The 21,260-nt window shown below is 25.2% G+C and overlaps 3 protein-coding genes across 3 annotated transcripts; 2 read left to right on the forward strand and 1 right to left on the reverse strand.

Annotated features, from left to right (window-relative positions):
- The first annotated feature begins 2,459 nt into the window (after positions 1–2,459).
- On the forward strand, positions 2,460–4,547 carry LOC145839012 (ADP-ribosylation factor J-like). The gene is made up of 3 exons (XM_082946626.1): positions 2,460–2,544; positions 3,900–4,088; positions 4,279–4,547. Exons 1-3 carry the CDS (start codon positions 2,460–2,462, stop codon positions 4,545–4,547), a joined length of 543 nt encoding a protein of 180 aa, XP_082802752.1.
- Positions 4,548–5,080: 533 nt separating this feature from the next.
- On the forward strand, positions 5,081–6,336 carry LOC145839456 (ADP-ribosylation factor-like protein 3). The gene is made up of 3 exons (XM_082947026.1): positions 5,081–5,170; positions 5,588–5,758; positions 5,996–6,336. The coding sequence occupies exons 1-3, from the start codon at positions 5,095–5,097 to the stop codon at positions 6,271–6,273; spliced, it is 525 nt and encodes a 174-aa protein (XP_082803152.1). The 5' UTR covers positions 5,081–5,094; the 3' UTR covers positions 6,274–6,336.
- A 1,902-nt stretch (positions 6,337–8,238) lies between these two features.
- LOC145838268 (iron-sulfur cluster assembly 2 homolog, mitochondrial-like) lies at positions 8,239–16,699 on the reverse strand. Its single transcript, XM_082945832.1, has 4 exons — positions 16,621–16,699; positions 13,145–13,307; positions 11,387–11,502; positions 8,239–8,604 (listed from the first exon to the last, which is right to left on the reverse strand). Exons 1-4 carry the CDS (start codon positions 16,659–16,661, stop codon positions 8,433–8,435), a joined length of 492 nt encoding a protein of 163 aa, XP_082801958.1. The 5' UTR covers positions 16,662–16,699; the 3' UTR covers positions 8,239–8,432.
- Positions 16,700–21,260: the final 4,561 nt, after the last annotated feature.

The following is a 21,260-nucleotide window of genomic DNA, read 5'->3' on the forward strand; positions in this document are numbered from 1 at the left end:
TCAAGCTGCGGCCTGCGGGCCAAATGCGGCCTTTAAAGCCAAAATTTGCGGCCCGCAAGGTGCTCTTTAGCTAAAAACATACTTTTTCTAAATCAAAAAAAATTAAGTTTTTGTAATAAGAAAGCTTACAGTTAGGCTCTCTAACCAATAAATACTGTTTAGTATTATTACTGCTTACTTAATAATATTTTTGGTTTGAAATTGTATTTTTCTTCTGGTTACTTCAATCATTTTAAAATAACTGCTGCCCTTGATGAATTTTTTCTGTGAGCGCGGCCCACGAGAAATTATTTCTAGGCCCGCGAGTTACAAAAGGCTGCCGACCTCTGCTTTAATCTATGAATTATCAACTTATAGATTAATTTGTTTTTTTTTCGGGTCAAAAAGTTTAATAACATATAATGAAGATTATCAGAATAAGTATTAAATTATGAATAATTGCTTTAAGATTCAATTCTTACCACTAATGATTCATTGTAAAAATTAAATTAAAAAAAATAAATTGAGACGCTTTTTGTAATTAAAAAGAAGCTATAATTGCGTTGTTTAAGATTTTTTCATTTTTACAAATTGTTTTAAATTTGAGGTAAAATGACAAAATAAAGAATATTTTAATAAACCAGTTTAAAAAAGCTGTAATGATTTGATTAAAAAGTCCAAAATACACATGTGTGTACTTAAATATCAGTTTATATCAACCAAATAGTGATAATTGTAACTATTAATTTTGAACTTTGTTTAAAAATTAAACCTAAAAGCCTTTGACACTAAACTACTAATATTTGTCGTTACTAAAAAATGTTTTAGATTTATAAAACTGATCTTCTATAAATGAAATAACTAATATAACAAAATATCATTATATATCAACTGGTCTAACAAGTTTTTGAACTGTATTTTGTGTTTTAAAAAATAAGGTTAAGGTTATTACAGTGCTCTAACTATAAAAAAAACATTTTAAAGTTACGAAAGCTAGCTAAAAGTTTCATATAAAATCTATAACTTTAATATTGATTACAAATAATTTTCATAAAAGTTTAGAAACTGCATAGAAACTAATAAAATAGTATTAGTTTGTATCAGAACATTAAAGTTATTTAAATTCTTTAAAGTTATAAAAGTTAGCTAAAAGTTTCATACAAGATGTATAACTTTAACATTGATTACAAATTATTTTTATAGAAGCCCAATAACTTCATAGAAACTAATAGAATGGCATTAGTTTGTATCACAACATTGAAAATTATCAATAAGCTTATAACTAGCAAATGCATTAGGTTTTTACAAATACATATCTCTTACGTTTTAAACACCGAAAATAAAGCATTTGGTTAAAAAAAATAGTGTAAAACTTGATCTGCTTTACTTTATTATTGTTTAATCTGAAAAAAATCAACAACACTTAAATATTTGTTTTTGTATTTTATACTAAAATTAACAACCAACTTTTTATTTGCCACTCTACAAGGTAATGAAGCAAAGTATACAGGTATTTCAATAATAAAGCTTACTACACTTTTATAAGTGTTGTGATAGAACTAAAACAAACTACCGTAAAAAGGCTTACTTCATTACTCAAACTGTAAGAAATGTAAAGATTTTCAAAAAAAAAGGTTGTTAAATGGTTTTTTATAAAAACAAAAACTTCATATGCTTTGTAAAAGATACAAAACTTTTTACTTTATAAAGGGAGAACTTGTTTTTAGTTGTTTAGTTTTTGTAAGTTGTCGTTGCAAAACTGTTTTTGCATTAAGTAATCACATTAATTTTTTACTATACGAAACTATTTTTAACGAAATACATTGCAACAGCTAATAAGGATATGCAACTTTGTTTTTTTTTTTCAAAAGTTACTAAACGTGATTGAATTTAAGTAAAACAAACAAGAATTACTTTCTTACAAAAAAAATGTTGTAATACCTTCACAAAAACGAAAGCCCTAAATTCTAGTTCTCCCTTAAATGAGTTAAATATCTCTCTTAAAAAACGTCATTTTATGATGGTTTTGGTTTATAAGACGGATGTACGATTAACAGCTAACATTGTTTAATTACTGTGATCTTCTTTTTATACTTTTGTACAATAAGTTTTTTTTGTTAAATAGTTAAGACGTGTTTTTTACAAAGTGTGTTGTGTTAGTATTAAATATAATGACTTTTGTACAAAGTTAGTAAGGTTTTTGTTGTACTAAGTACTGTTTTTTTTTCATTTTTAGGTAAGTTAACGTTAGACAAGATTTCTATAAATGTTTTAGAGAATATATTTTATGTTGAAGCTATTTTATATTCTTTCATGTGGCAAATACTAATAAAATTAATGTTTTATCTTTTAATGAAACGATTTTATTGGTTTATACTGACGATAAGTTTACAAAAAAATTAAGTTTCAAAAGTACTACACTTGGTTTTCTTTAAATTTAGCAATTTTAGTTAAGAATTTTTATATAATAGTATCATAAAATGGGTGAATTTTTTTCCAAGGTAAGTAGAAATGGTAAAAACAAAAAAGTTCCGATTTTTGCTATGGTTGGGCCTCAAAAATCTGGTGAGTCTAAGGTAAGAATAAAAGAATTAAAGTTTACTTTGATTATTACATATTTTCAATTAACTACAAATGTTTAGCATGCAACTTCCAGTTTTTTTTCAAAGATTTATGGAAATTTTATTTTTACTTGACAATTTTAAAAACTAAAAATTAGCCATACATTTATATAGTAACATTAGTTAGTAGTTTGACCCGGCTTTTAATTTATTTACAAAAGTCTGTTTGCACTATATTTTACAGTGTATTATACTTTTTGTACAAAAATATTACTCCTATTTAAGCAGGTTTATCATCGTATTTTAAAAGTAGTTGATAAAATATTTAAGATAAAAAAAAATAAAAATAATAAAATTAAGTTAGTTTATTATTATCATCATTATTTAACATAATTTTCTATACATTATAAATACTTACTTTTGCATATTACTGTGAAAGATTCCTCATTCTTAGAAACTCTAAAAGAGTTATATTTATAATAATTGAAAATTTCATAGAAACGTAAAAAGTTAAACCTGTTACTGTCTAAAAGAGTCTACTACTAAAACATATCATACAAGTAGTATTGAAAACCGAGATAAGTAACAAAGTTATAAACCTTCTTTGATTTATGGTAGTAAATGCTTATAAAGGCTTAAAAATAAACTACCAAAATTAAAAACAAATCTAAACAACAATTTTTAATTACTTACGTTTTATTACATTGTTTTTAATGGAATACAGCTGTGTAAAAATAATAGAAGTAGTTTTTTTCGAAGTATATACTTATGTTGAAAACATTTTAAAGAGATGCACATAACAATTTTATAGTTTATTTCAATGTAACGTCGACGTTTCAACTCTAACTTTTGTGTATACCTTTGAAATGGTTTGTAAAAGTTATAATATCCCCTCTTGTATTTTATGTACAAAAACTTAGATAAATAAGTCAGAAATTCTTTTAAGGTAGTAAAAATATAATTTAAATTTTTTTTGTATCAAACTAAGTTGATTTTTTTTAAATGTTAAAAATAATCCACGAAAAGTTTGAATAGTATGGTAAAAGGTTTAAATCTAACTACATAGTACTTTTAACGCACACTTGATTTCTTATATCACTAAACAAACTTTATATATTTTATTCAAGATTGATGCTTCAAAAAGTTACTTAAGCCATTTAATCAGGTAATTATATTATTATTTATATATAAAATACAAAATACTACAACTGTTTTTTTGCTCTAAGTTGTAAGCAAAACTAGTTACTTGGTCTTTTGTTAATCTACTGTGGAGACGATTGTAATCAAACTACAACCTTAGTTATATTGAGCTAGTCATGAAGTTTTCAGTAAACTATTACAAAATGTATTATCTTGCAGGTAAATCAATGATCCTAGAGTATTTTTTGAAGTTTAAAGAGCAAAAAATAAATTTGGAAAGTTTGTTCAACATTGAACTGTTTTTGACCACAATTGAGTTATCTGATGGTAAAAAAGTGAGCATTTGGGATATAAGCGGTCAGGTTCAGCCAGAGTACTACAAATCAAAATTCTGTCAACAAAGCGATGGTAATAATTTAAAGTTTAATACAATAGCTAATAAGAATATAGTTTAAGTAAACTTTCTATGTGACTATTTGTTTGTTTAATTTTTAAATAAGCTCTGTTTTAATTGCAAAGTTTTTAATTTTACGTGTACAATCAACAATGTTTGTAACGTCATTAAAACTTTTTTATTATTTATGGTTATTATCTACAGGAATAGTTTATGTTATTGACAGCACAAACGCCAGTCAACTATCAAAATCTAAAGATGAAATTAGCAACTTGATATTGGAATTTCCCGACAAACCCATCTTGGTATTTGCTAACAAACAGGACCTTCCAACTGCTATGGACAAAAGTTCAATTATACAGAAACTAAACTTAGACGAATTTAATAACAAAAAGTTCCTTGTAGTAGAATGTAGTGCTTTTAGCGGGTACAACTTGTGTGAAGGGTTTAAAAAATTGTGTGGGATGAAATAAAAAAAGACAGAAAAAATAACACTAGCTTTCGAACTAATCAAACTATACTGCTAATAAATTCTTAAACTTAATACTAATCTTATACCAATAAGTCTGTTTGACAGTAGCTAGCTATAGCTGAAGCTTTTTATAAAACTTTTGTGTCCGAAATACTATACTTTTATAACACTATTTTTTATTTGTATGTTAAAAAAGTAAACGTGTACCTTCCTTATAGAACTTTTTAAATTATTAAAAATATTATGGTTTTTAAAATGTTAGTTCTTTATGATATCTATTTATGATAAAAATAATAAAGTTTTTATTGTTAAAGTTAATTAGTGTTGGACAAACTTTTTATAAATCTTAAACAAGACATCTTATATTAAAAAATTCTACTGTTTTCTTGGTTGATAAATAGTAGTTAAGATTAACATTTTTATGTTTAGTGATGCGGTTTTGTTTATCTTTATTGATAAAAAATTGTTTAATATTTAGAATTGCAACATTTATTTATTACTTAATTTTGTTAAATTTCTTTAGAATTAGTAAAATAAAATACTATAAAATGGGTGAAAAGTTTAGTAAAAGTGGTAAAAACAAAGAAGTTCCAACTTTTGCTATGGTTGGACCTAAAAAATCTGGTGAGTCAAACTAAGTACAAATATTTAACACTAACTTTATTATAATTAATTTGCAGAGTCTACGATTGTTTTAAAAGTAGTTTTTAATTTTTTTAATGGTTTGTAGATTTGAGTTTTATTATCTTTAGAATTTAAAATAAATATAAGTTAAATACTTGAAAAACTGTGCAAAGTAGATTACTGAAAGCAAAAATCTGTTTGCAAAAAATGTTAGAAATGCTACTTGAGCTTTTATTTAACCAGAATATTTTTTACACAATATCAGATACTACTAGAACTTTCCTGACTTAAGTTGTAGAATATAACTTGAATAACTATTTAAAGAAATATATTTCAGAGAAAAAAGCTACCACCTCATTTATATAAAAGTAGTCATAATAGTTGTTAGTAGATTATAACAAGTATACTTTTGCACAGGTAAATCAAAGATACTACATTGTTTTTTGAGAAACCCACCGGCGAATTTGTTCAACATTGAGCTGTTTTTGACTACAATTGAAGTAACTAAAGGTAAAAAAATGACCATTTGGGATATTAGCGGTCAGGTTTTGCCAGAATACAGGAATAAATTCTGTCAACTAAGTGACGGTAAGAACTTATAATAATTTTATGTTTAAATTACATTAAGTAAAAAGAAGTTTCAATAGTTTTGCAAAACGAATATCAATTTTAAAATGCTTACAAAAACTTTACTTTTTACGTTCTTTAAAACTTCTATTTATTCATTTTAAGATGAAGAAATACATTGTTTTTAACTCAGTTTTACAATCTTTGTATATTTGTTAGAGTTAAAACAGCTTTATTAATCGTAGTTATTATTTGCAGGAATAGTTTACGTTATTGACAGCACAAACGCCAGTCAACTATCAAAATCTGAAGATGAAATTAGCAACTTGATATTGGAATTTCCCGACAAACCCATCTTAGTATTTGCTAACAAACAGGACCTTCCAACTGCTATGGACAAAAGTTCAATCATACAGAAACTGAATTTAGACGAATTCGATAACAAGAAATTGCTTGTGGTAGAATGTAGTGCTTTTAGCGGATACAATTTGCAAAAAGGGCTCAAAAATCTGTGTAAAATGAAATTAAAAAACTGACAAAACTATAAAGTTAAGCTACAAACTTGTGGAAGATAAAAAAAAAAGATTTTAACAGTAGTGAGCTATTTTCTGATAAAGATTACAAACAAAAACTAAGACTTGAAAAAAAGATCAAGCTAACAATAGTAAAAAACGTCATTCTTACTAGTAGTAGTGCATTTAAATCTCATACATCTGAATTTTCAAAAATTAGTCAGTTTTAGTTTTGTATTTTTAAAAAGTGCAATAGTTTGTGTAACACTTGAAGTTTTAGACCTGGTTTTTTTAAAATAAATTTTGTTCCTGAACAACTAATACTGCAGTATTCTTAAAATTGTTTTGGACTTTTATGTATTTATATTCATTAAGTTCTATTTTTATACGTTTTTTAATTATTTTAACTAGACTTTCATGTAGTACATTATACAAACTAGAAATATTTGAAATGCTAAAAACAAATTTTACCTCAGGGTTGCCACACACTCAGGGAATTTTAAAATTGCAGAAAATCTCAGGGAAACTCTGGGAATTTTGATCCTCTTTTTTTAATTCAGGGCAATTTTGGTTTTTTCTAAAAATTTCAGGGAATTTTTTTTCTAGATCTAGAATGAGATATAGTTAATCCAGTTTCAATATTTTGTTCATAAAAGTTTATTTAATTCATTTTCAAGTGCTTATTTATAAATTTTAAGCCTTGCGGCAAGTTCTTCAATGTTCTTAGAACTAAAATGGTAATTTTTTAATAATTAAAAATAATTTTAAGGGTTTGAAAAAAACTCAGGGAAGTTTAAGGTTACTCAGGGAAGTTTCTGGTCACTCAGGGAAGATTTTTTGACTCAAAGAGTGGCAACCCTGTTACCTACAAAAAAACATACTTAGGAAAACTTTGTAGTTATTGAATATCAAAAACAATCTTAAGTTTTGTAAAATGTGTTTATACTTAATGTACAAGGTTTGAATAAACTAAAAAAACCCATGTCTATCTAAATGTTACACTAGTCAAAAGTAAATTGATAAAAAAGTGAGACATATATTAAAGCTTGTGTGCCAGTAATATGTTATAAGTAAATTCACCGATTTACAAGCTACAATATATTACTTATAACGGATATTAAGGAGTTGTACTAAAAATTAAATAATTTTTTTCGAATTGTGATATCTCATGGGGCAATATTTTAAATGTAATCTCCAAATAAAGGTTTAATTGATTTTGGACTTGTAACTAATACCTAACAAGTTTTATTCAGTTTTTAGATAATTATGAAGTTATTAAATAATCTAAACTTTATACCTCTTAAAAATTTTGTAAAGCATTTTAAAAATCAAAATAAATAAATAAAAATTTTAATTATTGAATGTCTCACTTCATATGCTTATAATTATAAGAACATAATTTTTTTTGTACTTAGAACTTATACTCTAAGAAGTTTAAAACGATTTTTGGATTGTTAAAAGTACTAAAAACTTATTGCTTTGAATATAATTTATGTATTAAAATCTGTGCTGAAAGTAAGGTTTCAGAAAAAAAAATTAGTAAAAAAAGTTTAAAACTAAAAATACTAACACATTTAGAGATTAAACAGTTTTATGTTTAGGTATGAAAACAAGTAAGCATTGTTTTAATTGGAAATATATAATTTCTAATTATATAACAATAATTTATAGATCAGATATTAATTCTGCTTACTTATTATAACTGGAACAAAATGATAAGAATAAACAACTTTTTTATAAAACAATAAAGTATTACTAAAAACTTAGGCTAGGATAAAACAATTTTGATTTAATTCAAAGACTTAAACTATAATCATACTAAATAAAACTTAATTAGATTTACATAAAATTAATAAGTAAGAAAGCATAAATACACTTAACTACGTATTAAAAGCAGTGAATCTTTTAAATAACCTTTTGAATTTTGTTTCGTTTTCAGAAAACATGTGAATTAATTTAGAATGGTTTTTAACAATTTATCAAATAACAAACAATATATTCTATGAAGTAGTAAATAATATTATGTAAAACTTTTGTAAAGTTTGTATTCAGTAAAATAAATAAAAAGTTTATTTGCTAATTGACTTTATTCTATTGATCAGATTTTTTTCATTCTCCTGTATTAATTTTTGAAAACATTAAAATATCACACATACATTCCGTTATAAACTCGATAATTAAATTCAGTCGATCGAAAACGAGACCCCGCAAGAGCACGAGTTTTTAGATTGGGGATTCCCGGAAAGCGTGAACGAGCTCCTGATCAATTCCACGGTGTAGTCGACTGTACTACCCTTGATGAAGTCCAATGATATTTCGTCGCTCACCACCGTGACTCCGTCCTTGACGAACTGCCTGAAAATTTTTGGTTTATTTTATAGGCAAAGGTTGTGAAAACTGATGTAATCAGATAATCTTGTTTCTATATGAAGTATACTGTTCTGTGAATATTTCTACTTAAATTCAATGCTTAAATTGCATATATTCTTAATAACCTTGTAATTGACAGTACTGTTATAAACATATAGATGAAGCCTGCGTTAAACTTTTCTAAAAGTTTGAGTATTATTTGTGCTAATTATTCTTAATACCATTAAATTACTGCTTCAAATAATAGCAAACTTTTACCGATACCTTTGAGTGATCTTTTGGTAAAATTGTTAGAGTTGGGGTAAGGGTTTAAAACAGTGTATAAAATATTGAAAACAATAAAAATAAGTACACAAACTCAAACGTATCGGTAAAAATGACATGTATTAGAACAATGCTACCAATTTGGCCAACTCTTTGAAGCTTTTCCTATATTTTGATTAACCTTAACTTGTTTAAAGTTAGAAAGTTCTAAGACAGAGACCTCGAAAACGACAGTTTGTTAAAAATTTACGCTTTTGAAAAAAAAATTTATTAACAGAATCATGTTTAAAGGGTTTTGCAGTTGATAAAAGTAAGTAAAAAAATTAAAGTTATGAGTAAGGTAATATAGAAGTTTTAACACAAGTTTAAAATATGAATAGCACTGATATCAAAAATATTTTTAACTCTTTTATAAATTTGTTATTAATTGCTTCATATATTTTTATAAATTGTATATAAACTAATAAATTTCTTAATGCTTAAAAAAAGGTTTTATAGCTTTATGATATTTTAGTTTTAAGAAAAAAAAACTTTTTTAAAACTGTTATTTTCTTTTAGCTCAGCCAGAATTTTTAAGCAATATAATTTCTTTAATTTTAAATCTTAAATGATGTATGTGAGGCATCAAGGTACAAAAAACTAATTAAAACTCTAAATTATTTTTAGGAAGGTATATAAGGTAAAAACTATCGATTTAATAGATTTAATGTTGTTCTTATATTGCTGAGAAACTAAATGTTGTTTTTTTTTGTATAAACTAGTAAGTTGTCAGTAAAGTAGTGATTAAAAAATAAAGAGTCATTAAGGTACTTCGTGTAAACAGACTTAAATATAAAATGTGAAATCTTTAGCTCATGTATTTTTGAGAGATAGTTTTCACTTTTTATGTAAACTAAATTAAAAAACTAAAATATAATTATCACACACAGTCTTAGAACTTAAACAAAAACATTGGCGAAAGTCTACAGAACCTAACCCTGGACTTTTTATGTCGTGAGACAAACTCTTAGAACTTATTAGCAAAATCAGAAAAATATTTTTTTTAATTCTTGAAGCTTCAAATATATGAGCATAAAATTCATCACTACAAAAAAGAATTAATTATACATGATTTTTTTCTTTATCTTAATAAACTTATATGTAAAAAAGTAAACTTTGGAAAATAAAAAATCATATAAGAAGTATTACTGAAACTAAATAACCTAATTGATTTTTTTAAATTTATGCAAAGGCTTGAAGAACCATCACAAATGAAAAAAATATATATAACGAACAGAGAGATTTAATCTGTTTGATGCATTTGTAGCTCATTTCCTTGTTTGCCTTTATAGCTTCTGGCATAGCTTTTAAAACTTCAGTTATTCTTATATATACATATAACAACCTTAGCAGTGTAAGTAAAAAAACCTCAGAAATTAAAAAAAAAATCCACCTTTAAAGTGTTGAAATTACAATAATACTGGATAGTGGTGGCTATGTAAATAGATGATTGTCTTACGTTTAAGTATTATTATGTTTAGATTTAGAATATTACCAACCACTTAAACACGTTAAACAAGAAAAAAGGGACCAATGATAAACTAATAGAAAAATATAGGGATAATAGAAAATGATAACTATGAAAAGACGAAGAAAATGGTTGGTTATATTTTGTTGTAAATGATAGATAGGGCTGTAAAAATAATTCAGGTTAAATTTTAGTACACAAACTTAAAGAAGAGTGGAAATACGAACACAGTGTTTATGATCATTTGTTATATACATTTCGATTGAAATTACCAAAGCAAAACCAATAAGATTTGATTTTAAACATTTTTGTATAAAATAAAATACAATTCAATACACACAAGTAGACATTGGTAAGAAAGAAAAGTAAGTTAATGTATAGCAACACTGAGGTCATATTATGCTCAGGGTTACCATAGGTTTTCTGAATCTCTTCAAGGTTTTTAAAAATACAAGTTTGTTTGTCCAAATCAAAATTAAGTTTTAGTAAAACAACTGTCTAAAATAATAATAAAAAATATTGAAATAATACAGTATTGCTTCTTAAATGTTTTTTTAAAATAAATAAAACTCTAAACGATATAAAAAAAAAAACTTGTATCTAAAATTTTTGTATCTAATATAAATTCTAATATTTTACACACAAATTTTAAAATTCAAGGTTCTTTAATGATTTTTGTTTAAATTTTCTCAAATTCTAGGTTTTTCTAGGACCCCAGGTTTTTTTGCAATCCTGTGTTAATTATGAAACATTTATAACAAAATTTCTACAAACTACAAAAAACTGTCAGTCACAAAAAATTAAATTGTTTTTCGAATTCATCAAAAGAAATAGTGATGAGAAGGGTATTTAATAAACCAATACTTAAAAATCTTTATTAAAATATGATTTTAAGTATTAGTTTCAGTTATAATTATTATTAAACGTTTAAACAAACGCAAATTAATTTTATTTTTATTATTCTTTTAGTCTTAAGAATGTGTTGTTAAAACCAACTTGTCATCCTTGTTGAGTGTTTTATCAAATGTAATTTTGTATGTGAACCCGGAACAACCGCCCCCTTCCACTGTCACCCTTAAAAATTCCCCTTCCTCGCCTATCTTCTTCATTTGCTGTTTCAAAATTTACTATTTATTTGTTACGGTAGTTGTAAAATTACCTGCTAGTGGTAAAAAAAACTTTGACAATTTTATTAGGTAAAAAGCAACAAAAAATTGTAAGACTAATTGCGATGATTTTGATTTAAAGTGTACCCATACAGTAATTGTTCAAATTTAAGTTCGTCACTACATTTAATTCAAAAATTAAAAGCATTTTATCAAGCATTTAAAAAAACATATTTAGTTCGCTTAAAAAGGTGAATAATTAAGTATTTTAAATGTTATAAAATTTTGGACAGATACAGTTCTCTATATTTGAATAGAGTGACCAACGGTTTTTGAAAAATTTCTTTCAGGTTTTTAAAAGTACACGGTTTTGGGTCTATATTAAGTTGAAAGTTAAGTCAAAGATTAAAAACTGTGTTAAATGGAAACCGCTCAAATCCAACTAGCAATCATTTTTCACCACGCACAATTCCCACTTGATAAAATCCGAGAACCGTTTACCAACTAAGGGAAAGGGGTAACAGTGGTAGTAGAAAATAATTAAAAAAATAATAATGGAAAAAAACCAAAAAGATAAAATTAATTAATAAACAAAAAGGGAATTTGATTGCGGCTGGGAATTGTAAGTATACTGTGTTAAGTAGTATTACCACATTAAAAAGATACTCAAGCTAATTTAGCTGTGGTTATAATAGATAAAAAAATTTGATGACTAAAATTATTTACCTACATGATAGCTGTTGTTTTAAATCAATGTTTTACTACTTAAAGTATAAAACTTGTTTAAAATTAAAAGGTTTTTAATGATTTTTGTTCATAATTCCCGATTTTTCCGTGTTTTTTTTCAGTCTAAATTGTCAAATTTAAGATTTTTCCAGGACTAGTAGCTTAAACTAAGTTTTGTATTTGCTACACAACAATTTTCAATTACTTAAGTAATTTTCCAATCATTTTTACAAAAATTTTAAACACAGTACAGTTATAGCATATAAAAAAACAAACACTGCATATCTTATGAAAAATTAAAAAAAAAAGTAAATAATTTTCAAGAAATGGCTAATTTTGTAAGAAGTCACAAACACAAACTAATAAACACCAATTCTTTATTTTCAATATTCTTAGAACTTTATAAATTCATGAAAAGCCATTTACTTTTATGAGCTTAAGACCTCGAATTTTCATAAAAAATTTCTCAAAAAAAGTTTAAAGCTTTAAATTGCTGGATTAAAATAAAAGTCATTAAAAATTTATAAGAATCTAAAATTCTATATGAAATAAACAGGATGATTTTTAGTTATGTGCCAACTGAATTACTTAACAAGAAGGTTTTTTATATATTTATTAAAGTAAAAAAATAGATTTCAAGCATAAATTCTTTACTTTTCTTTTTAGTTTACACCTTCCATAAGGGATTTATTAAACTCTCTAACTTTAAACCCTTATACCTTAAAATTCATTTTCAAATTTTTTAAATGGTAAAATTGTCTGATAGTAAACATAAAAATCCATAAAACAATAACAACTTGTAAAACACAAAGTGGATCCTACTATAGCCTTAAAATAATCAGAAAAAAGATTTTAGAATTATCTTACTTAAATTTCTTATGTAATAATAAAGTTACAAGCATCATAGAACAACAGCACTAACTTTAACGCAAGCATCAGTAATAATGAGTCCTTCACTTTCCAGATTATTTTCAGCAAACTTCACACTGCTAGTAGTGAACGTTGACAGCTGATTTTTGTTGATGGATTTCAACTGAGTAGTTTGCAGTTTTGCTGCTTGCCTTGTGTATGTAGATAGACACATTCTGTATAATTGTTTTTAAAGCTTATCGGACTATTACAAATATTATATTAATTAAAAGAATAAAACATTTGAAAAAATATTTAGTTTTTATTTATCTAGCTTTACTTTAAAACCACAAAAATTGTTATGCTTTACAACTCTTTGTTATTATTTATAGTTTTTCTAAAAAAATCAAAAATAATGAGTCTTCCTAAAGTTTTAAAAATATGTAGAGTTTTTTTGAGTGTATGGCAACCCTGTAAGAAATAAAAAAGTACCTCTATTGTCTTAACTTTTATATAAGTCTACTACAGTGCATTTTTTGCCTAACTGGCCATGTTGGGTAAGGTTTTATTAAAATTATAGCCAGATTAACATTTGGACAACTTTTGTTATAATACAACTACCTCTTTATATTATGCAACACCTCACAGTGGGCTAGCAAGTGGCCATTGACTATTTTCGCGACTAAACAGTTAAAGCAAGATTTTTATTTAATTGTTTAGAGTGGGGTTTCGTCTTTTAAAAACTGGGTTTGTTTCTTTTCTTCTTAAAGTATACTAAAAGTTATGTAAGCTTAAATGTAGCCAAAGTTTGCTTTTTTTAAGTTTAAAAAAGCCTCGAAAAATGCTTAAATTTTTGTCAAAATTAAGGTCTACATCTACTGTTAAAAAACACCTTATAAGCTTTTATACAAATACTATTTTTTAAGTTTTTTCATTTCTTTGGTTTAATGTTAATTGAAAAAAGTCAAATTTTTTTGAATATTTAAACCTAAAAGTATAATATTTCTCATTTAAAAAATCTTCTATTCTCGCCGAAAATTCATTGATGATTCTGGCAATTTAGGGTATTCTTCAGGGTTAATTTTCTCAATTCGCCACCGTAGAACCAACATAATTTTTTTAAAAATAATTTAGTAAAAATGACAAGGAATCTATATGCAAATTTACAGACAAATCTATCATGTGGATTATAACTATTTTTTTAGGTTTTGACAAGCGATATTTCTGTTAAAAAAATTGATATAATATCCTATCCCTGGTTTTTCACTGTGACAAAAAAGACCATTTTGTATGTTCTAGAAGGTTCTTAATGTGTATAGATTCACTTACTTTTGTTTACAGATCATTTAAGATCCAAGAATGATGAGAAAAGTAAGTATTGGTCAAAACATGGTAGCTTAGTATATGTTTTAGTTATTGAAATAGTTTTTTTTAACTATTTTAGCAAATTAAAGGTTTTCTTGAAAAACCATATCCCACAGGCCATGGTGGAACTTCTACAACAGGTAACATAGTCAAAACTTTGCTAAACACCAATAATAGGACTCTGCTGACGAAGCATATTTCTGATGTTAGTTTAAAAGAAAACATTAACAAAATTATTTTGTATGTTTCCATTATTTTATGGCCTATAAATTCTAACAGAAAGATTAATGTAGAGAAATACTCAGTTTTATGTCTAAAAACAATGATGCTGGTCATGTCAGTTAAATGGACTCGCTTTACACCAACTGCGCATACTATTCTTGCACATAGTGCTGAACTAATTGAGCAAAACAACGGTAAAGGTTTGCTAAATTACACCGAAAATGGATTGGAAGCTAACAACAAGTTTCTAAGACAGTACAGAATGAACTTTTCAAGGAAAACTTCTCAGTATGAAAATTTGACAGACTGTTTAAATCGATTATGGGAAAATAGTGACTACGATGTTAACAACACTTTAGACAGACTGAACTGCACTTATTGTGAGAAATTGGACATACTGCGCGAAGTTGTTTCCAGCTAAATGACAAAACTTCATCATGTAGTTCAGAATGGGAAACGTTGTTACATATGCTTTGTGCTACTGAATAGAGTGTTTTATTTATTTTAGAAACTTAATTTCAAAGAAGTTTTAAGAACTTACTGTTTGACTTATACTTTCTAGTAAATTTAAAGTGCTTTTTTTAATCACAGGCTAAATTATTTTGTTTTTTGCACTGTTTTGCAACGAATAAATGTTTTTATTGTTCAAAATTTTTCAATTTTTTTCTTTTGATAAACTAGTACAAATGTAACGTTATTAATAATACAAACTTAGATATACAAAAATTTGCCTTAAATTAAAAATAAACTGTATTTAGAGTATAGTTTCACCCGGCTTGATATTGAAAATTTATTCATATTTAAACTAAAATGGAAGTAAATGTGACTCTCTTGAGGTAACCAATTATAATTTTCTTTTTTTCTAAGTTTTTTTCTTTAAAGTTTCATTAAAAATTGAAATTTAAACTATTTTTTAAATAAAAACAAACATTATTCTTATTGTAAAACTAAGTGTAACTTTAAATTGTTTTATAGTGCTTCTTATGACAGTTTTATGTCAATGGCCGCTTGATCCCCATTTTCAGCCCACTGTGCACCTTTGATAAAAAACAAACTAAACTTTCTGCAAGTTTAATATATTTTTTTATTATATGTTTTGGTTTTAAGAAAATAAATAAAGAGATCTCAACTACAAGAGGAGAAATAATGAATTTATTCTTTCAAGAATTTATTTTACAAACTAAGTTTTGGTCAAAGACTTCGTCAGTGCTTAAATAAATCTTATTATATGATTTTATAATATAAATTAATATTTTCATTATTATAACTAACTAGAAAAAATAAAACAGACTAGTAAAACTTTGATGAAGTTATAAATCAAAGTGTTTTATAAATTTTTTTTTTTCACATTTAGTTGTATAATTTTAAATATAAGTAAGAAGTGAAAAAAATGACTTTAGCTGATTTAATTAAATCTACTTATCAACTGAAACCGGTTAGATTAAAAATGGACAGGATTAGCAAAAATGACAAATATAACTAATAGTTTATAGTTGTCCATATTAACCAACTAAATTTAACAATATTTAAAGCACAATAATCAGAGTTGCAACTCTTTGAGTAAAAAAAACTTTACTAAATGAACAAAAAGTGTTCTGAGTCATCTTGAGTTTTTTCAAATCTTCAAAAAAGATTTTCATTTCATTTTTCTTAGATTAATAAAATAAAATTCTTTAACAAAATTAGTAATAAAATAACAAAATTTAAAACTAAATCATCTAAATTTCATTTAAAATATAGGACAAAAATCGGTCATGAAATAATTATAAAAACCTAAAATAATTCTGGAGTTTTTCATAGAAAACAAAACTATCTTGAGTCAGCAGACGTTTATAAATAAAAATATAAATATCCTGACATTTTTATTTTTTTAAATATCTTGAGTATTCTCAGCAAGCGAAAGTAATTTATCTATTAAGAATTATCAGTTTAAAAACATTACAAACACTATAAAAAACTCACCTTAGTCCCCATGTAGATGAAAGTAGAGTTTTCAGAGACATTTTTCTTTTCTTTGTACAGTTTTTACAAATATTAGCTTTTGTCTACAAAATTTTTTTCTAAATATGTTTTTGAATATATTCTACATATACACTATGTTTAAAACACTTGTGTTGATTGTTAGACTATTTTGTAATTTGTTTTAAGTGAAATGTTTTTGTTTGCTTTGACCACTGGGTTTTGATCTTGCAATATTAAACTCAAAGAGTTTTCAAAGCTGTTATTAGAATCCCTACTCAATCAGACCACACATTAAAAAAAGGACTATACTTTGCTAGAATGTTATTTGCTGCTATATACAGTAACCTCTCGGATCTTTACGCACTCGTGACGTTACACACTCTCGTTTAGTTACGCATTTCAGAATTCTATAAAATTCAGAAAATAAAAATTTTAATTCTTTGTAATATTGCACAAATTAGGTTTAATGTATGTTTTTAAATTAAAATATGTTTTTGAATGCTAACACACCTCTCTATATATCTTTAGACTTTGTAAATTTATGTTCCTTGACTAATTGATAAACATTTAGTTATAACTCAGTATATCAGAAATTTTGTTAACAATAAGAGATTAAATCAAAATTCTGAAATAAACATGACTGTGTTTAATAATGAAATAATGAGAGTTTAAAACACAAAGAAATAGTACAGCAGTCTTGCCCTATATATTAATAAACACCATTTTACAATTGTAAAGAAATTACATGGTTGCCACTCTTTGAGCCAAAAAATCTTCCCTGAGTGACCAAAAATTTCCCTAAGTAACCTTAAATTTCCCTGAGTTTCCCTGAGTATTTTTCAAATCTTAAAAAGAATTTTTTCTCTTCTAACACAAATTATTAATACCTCATTCTCATTTTTTTTTCTTTAATAATAAAAGGAAGGTTGTATGTGTATGCTTCTGCATTAAATTTATGAAAAAAACTGTTTTCAAAAACTCAATCTTAAAAGGTTTAAACCAATTAAAAATTAAAAACTAAATTTTTGCACAACTTTGTGTAAACTTGTTAGTTAACTTTCTACATAAAAGAATAAAGTTTAATTTGTTTGACATTTTAATTGACAAAATTTAGTTATATTATAATAATAATTTCACATGAAGAACTCACTTAAATGCATACATAATAACTTCATTATGACTTATATGTCTTTCCTAGCAACTGTTCTGAATGCAGTAAATAAAACTTAAAAGCTTAAAATTATTGTAAAAAAACCTGCAAAAAGAAAGTTTAAAGAAATAGCTAAAGAAATATCTCATATCAAAGTACAACTTAATACCTAACAACTGATACAAAATAATCTAAAATTAAATTTTTTTTTATGTCTTTTAGATGTTCATACACAATCTATTTTAAATAACTGAAAACATAATTTTGATTTTAAAACAATTTCACATTACCTAATAAAAAAATCTTAATACTGTTTTTTTAAGTATGCAATTTCTAAATCTATAGTTTTAATTTTATTTTCAAGTTTATTTGCGTTGTCCTTAGCAGCTATTCCTCTTGCTAATAATTCTTTCATTGCTTCTAAATCAGACTGTTTGTTGGCATCTGCAGTATATTTATCATAGTCTTCATTCAAACATTTGAGTTGCTTTGTAAGTTTACTTTTTTGTTCTCCTAACTTGCTCAAAGCATCACTTTTATTTGGAACATTTTTAGCAAAGCGCTGTTGCTCAAGATATGCCAAATATTGGGCCCTAGAAGATTTTACAAATTTTAACAATTCAGAACTTAGTTCAACTGTGCTTGGTTCTAGACTGTTTGCATATAGATGATCTTTGATCATTCTTCGGGACCTTATTGTCATCTCTCCCATATTAGTTGATATTACTTCCTTATTTAAGCTAAAGCCCCGTTCAACACTTGCCTGGCCATTGTGAAGCACAAAAACAGCCTCAAGGACTCTTGTTAAATCTTTATACTTGCTTGGGATATTATTATAAAATTGGGATATTATATTAAAACATTCACACGAAAAAATTAATTACCATTACTGCTACTACTTTTGAAATTATTATTTATAAACAAAAGTTTAACCTCTATTTTTTTAACAAAAGTAATACAACACTAATCTGTATTCATTTTAATTTTTTTTACTGAAAACAAGTAGTTGTAAACAAGTAACAAATAACTTTATTATTTAAAAAATAAGAACTAATAGTACAACATAGTTTTTTTTAAACTACATAAGTAACTAAAAATAAAAAGTTTATTAGAACTTTTCAATGAATAGTTAACAACAACTTTCATTTCTCTAAACTGTTTGATTTTACTCAAGTAAATATAAATTTAAAACTTAAAAAAACTACAATGTTAATACTAAGAATATTGAAGAACTAGCCGCAAGGCTAAAAAAATTCTAAATAACCACTTAAATAATAAAAATTACTACTTTTGAACAAAATATTGAAACTGGATTAACTAAACCTCATTCTAGATCTAGTAAAAAATTTCCCTGAGATTTTCAAAAACTTCCCTGAAATTTAGAGAAAAAATCAAAACTTCCCTGAGTTTCCCTGAGTTAAAAGAAAAATGCCAAAATTCCCTGAGTTTCCCTGAAATTAATTATAAATTGAATTTGCTAAGTAGAATAGAATATAAATGTAACATATAAATAAAGATAAAGATAATTTCTACTTATTATTAAAATAGTAAAACTATTTCTACTCGTATTATTATTTTATAGAAATTCAAATCCTTTTTTAATAAATGTATAGTTTTATCTGTTGTTTTCATATTTATAAATAAAGTAAACAAACAGTTAAAAGTGGGAAAGTGTCCAGTCTGCTTTTAACTAGATGCAATATTAAAAACAGCCATTATAGTGAGTATATTTGGTACCTCTCGTTTCTTTAGAATCTCTCATATCTTTACGTACTTTTTCTGTGGACACAATGTGCTTAAATAAGCGAGAGGTTATGTACTGTATAAACGAGTAAATCAACAGTTAAGTTATTAAATCAGTTTGTGATTTGTGGCTTAAATCAGCATTTGTTTGTTATTTATACTTAGTCAAACAATACAAAATTTTATTACTAATAGTTTTTTGCAATATTTAAAAAGGTAGGTCCATTACTAAAAAAGAGTATAATCCTGTTTTTCCTGAATTCAAAATATTTTTTTATATTGTTCATGTTTCTTTTTGTAAAAAAATAATATTTTTATCAGAATTTAAAAAAGTTTTCCTTTGTAGTGAAAAATCTGTATTTTTTAACTTGTTGGTTTTCAAATATATTTTGTAACATATTTTATAAATAAGTAATCAAAATGATATCAAAATAATGAACTTTATAAAAAATATATAAAGAAAGTAAGATTTAACGTTAAAAGGCGTTAAATCCTGGAGATCCTGATAAGCTAAGCTTATTGGAATATATATCACAGATGTTCTTGTGTTAAAACTTTATTCCGACTAACGGCGTTTCACTGCTCTCAAATAAATTTAAGAACAAATCTACGGAGTCTCAAAAAGCTCTAAGAATAGAGCTTTTTTATATCTATTCTTAGAGCTTTTTGAGACTCCATAGATCTGTTCTTAAATTTATTTGAGAGCAGTGAAACGCCGTTAGTCAGAATAAAGTTTTAACACAAGAACATACATAATATAAAGAAAGTAACAAAGCTTTGCAGCTTTTTTATAAATAAGTATTAGTAAACAATTAAAGGCCATAAAGTGATCAAGATCTCTATTTACATTATTTAAAACATTTAACTTTATTTAAAACCTTTAAGTATATACAGGGTTGCCACACATTTTTTCAAAAATTCTTCCAGGTTTTTAAAAGTACACATTTTTGGGTCCATTTTTAGTTTAAAATTAAGTTTAGGTAAAAAACTTTGTTAAATACCATAAAACCATTGAAAAGATACTGTAAAGCTACTTCAAATATGTTTTTTAATAAAAAAAATTGTTGATGATGACAAATTTTTTTTATTTGTATGATAGATTTTTTGAGTAAAATTGAAATTTTACTACTAAACATGTGAAAATTGTTAAAACTCAAGGTTTTTCCAGATTTTTTTCAAATTTCTCAAATTCCAGGTCTTTTTTGTCTAAATTGTCAAATTCCAGGTTTTTCAAGGTTTTTCCAGGTAAAGTGGCAACCCTGTATATAATATAAAATAATTGTCTTCAAAAATATTTAATTAATTTTTAAGATGTAGTCAGTTTGAAAAAAAAAAACTGATATTAATGTATAGAAGAGAAACTTTTTTAAGCAAATTTTCTCTGAATTTCAAAAAATTTCTTCTAATTTACAACCCTCCTTAATTTTTAAAGCAATTTACCTATTTATTTTTATAAAAAATTTACATATTTTATCTTTTGGAAATATATTGGCCAATTTTCTTTATATTTCAAAAAACTTGTTCTAACTTTACATCCTCCTTAATTTTTAAAGCAATCTGCCAATTTATCTTTATAAAACGTTTTTTATCTTTTGGAAATAGTTTTTGTTTTTGAAAAAATATATACTCAAAAGTTATAAGATTACTTTCCTACAAAGGTTAAGTTGAAAAAGTTTAAAATCGATTTTACAAAAATTGTAGGTGAAATACTTCTAAATAAAATAGCCTTTTTGTCTTTTTATTTTGC

This window comes from Thalia democratica, chromosome 6 (assembly GCF_965202585.1).
Source record: "Thalia democratica chromosome 6, ktThaDemo2.hap1.1, whole genome shotgun sequence".
Lineage (NCBI taxonomy): Eukaryota > Metazoa > Chordata > Thaliacea > Salpida > Salpidae > Thalia > Thalia democratica.

Coding starts and splice junctions, on each gene's coding strand:
- LOC145839456 (XM_082947026.1), top strand. CDS start 5,095: ATGGGTGAAAAGTTTAGTAAAAGTGGTAAAAACAAAGAAGTTCCAACT. Junction 5,171..5,587: donor GGTTGGACCTAAAAAATCTG/GTGAGTCAAACT, acceptor ACTTTTGCACAG/GTAAATCAAAGATACTACAT. Junction 5,759..5,995: donor ATTCTGTCAACTAAGTGACG/GTAAGAACTTAT, acceptor TATTATTTGCAG/GAATAGTTTACGTTATTGAC.
- LOC145838268 (XM_082945832.1), bottom strand. CDS start 16,661: ATGTCTCTGAAAACTCTACTTTCATCTACATGGGGACTAAG. Junction 13,308..16,620: donor TCATCTACATGGGGACTAAG/GTGAGTTTTTTA, acceptor ACAATTATACAG/AATGTGTCTATCTACATACA. Junction 11,503..13,144: donor TTACTGATGCTTGCGTTAAA/GTTAGTGCTGTT, acceptor ATTTTGAAACAG/CAAATGAAGAAGATAGGCGA.
- LOC145839012 (XM_082946626.1), top strand. CDS start 2,460: ATGGGTGAATTTTTTTCCAAGGTAAGTAGAAATGGTAAAAACAAAAAA. Junction 2,545..3,899: donor GGTTGGGCCTCAAAAATCTG/GTGAGTCTAAGG, acceptor ATTATCTTGCAG/GTAAATCAATGATCCTAGAG. Junction 4,089..4,278: donor ATTCTGTCAACAAAGCGATG/GTAATAATTTAA, acceptor TATTATCTACAG/GAATAGTTTATGTTATTGAC.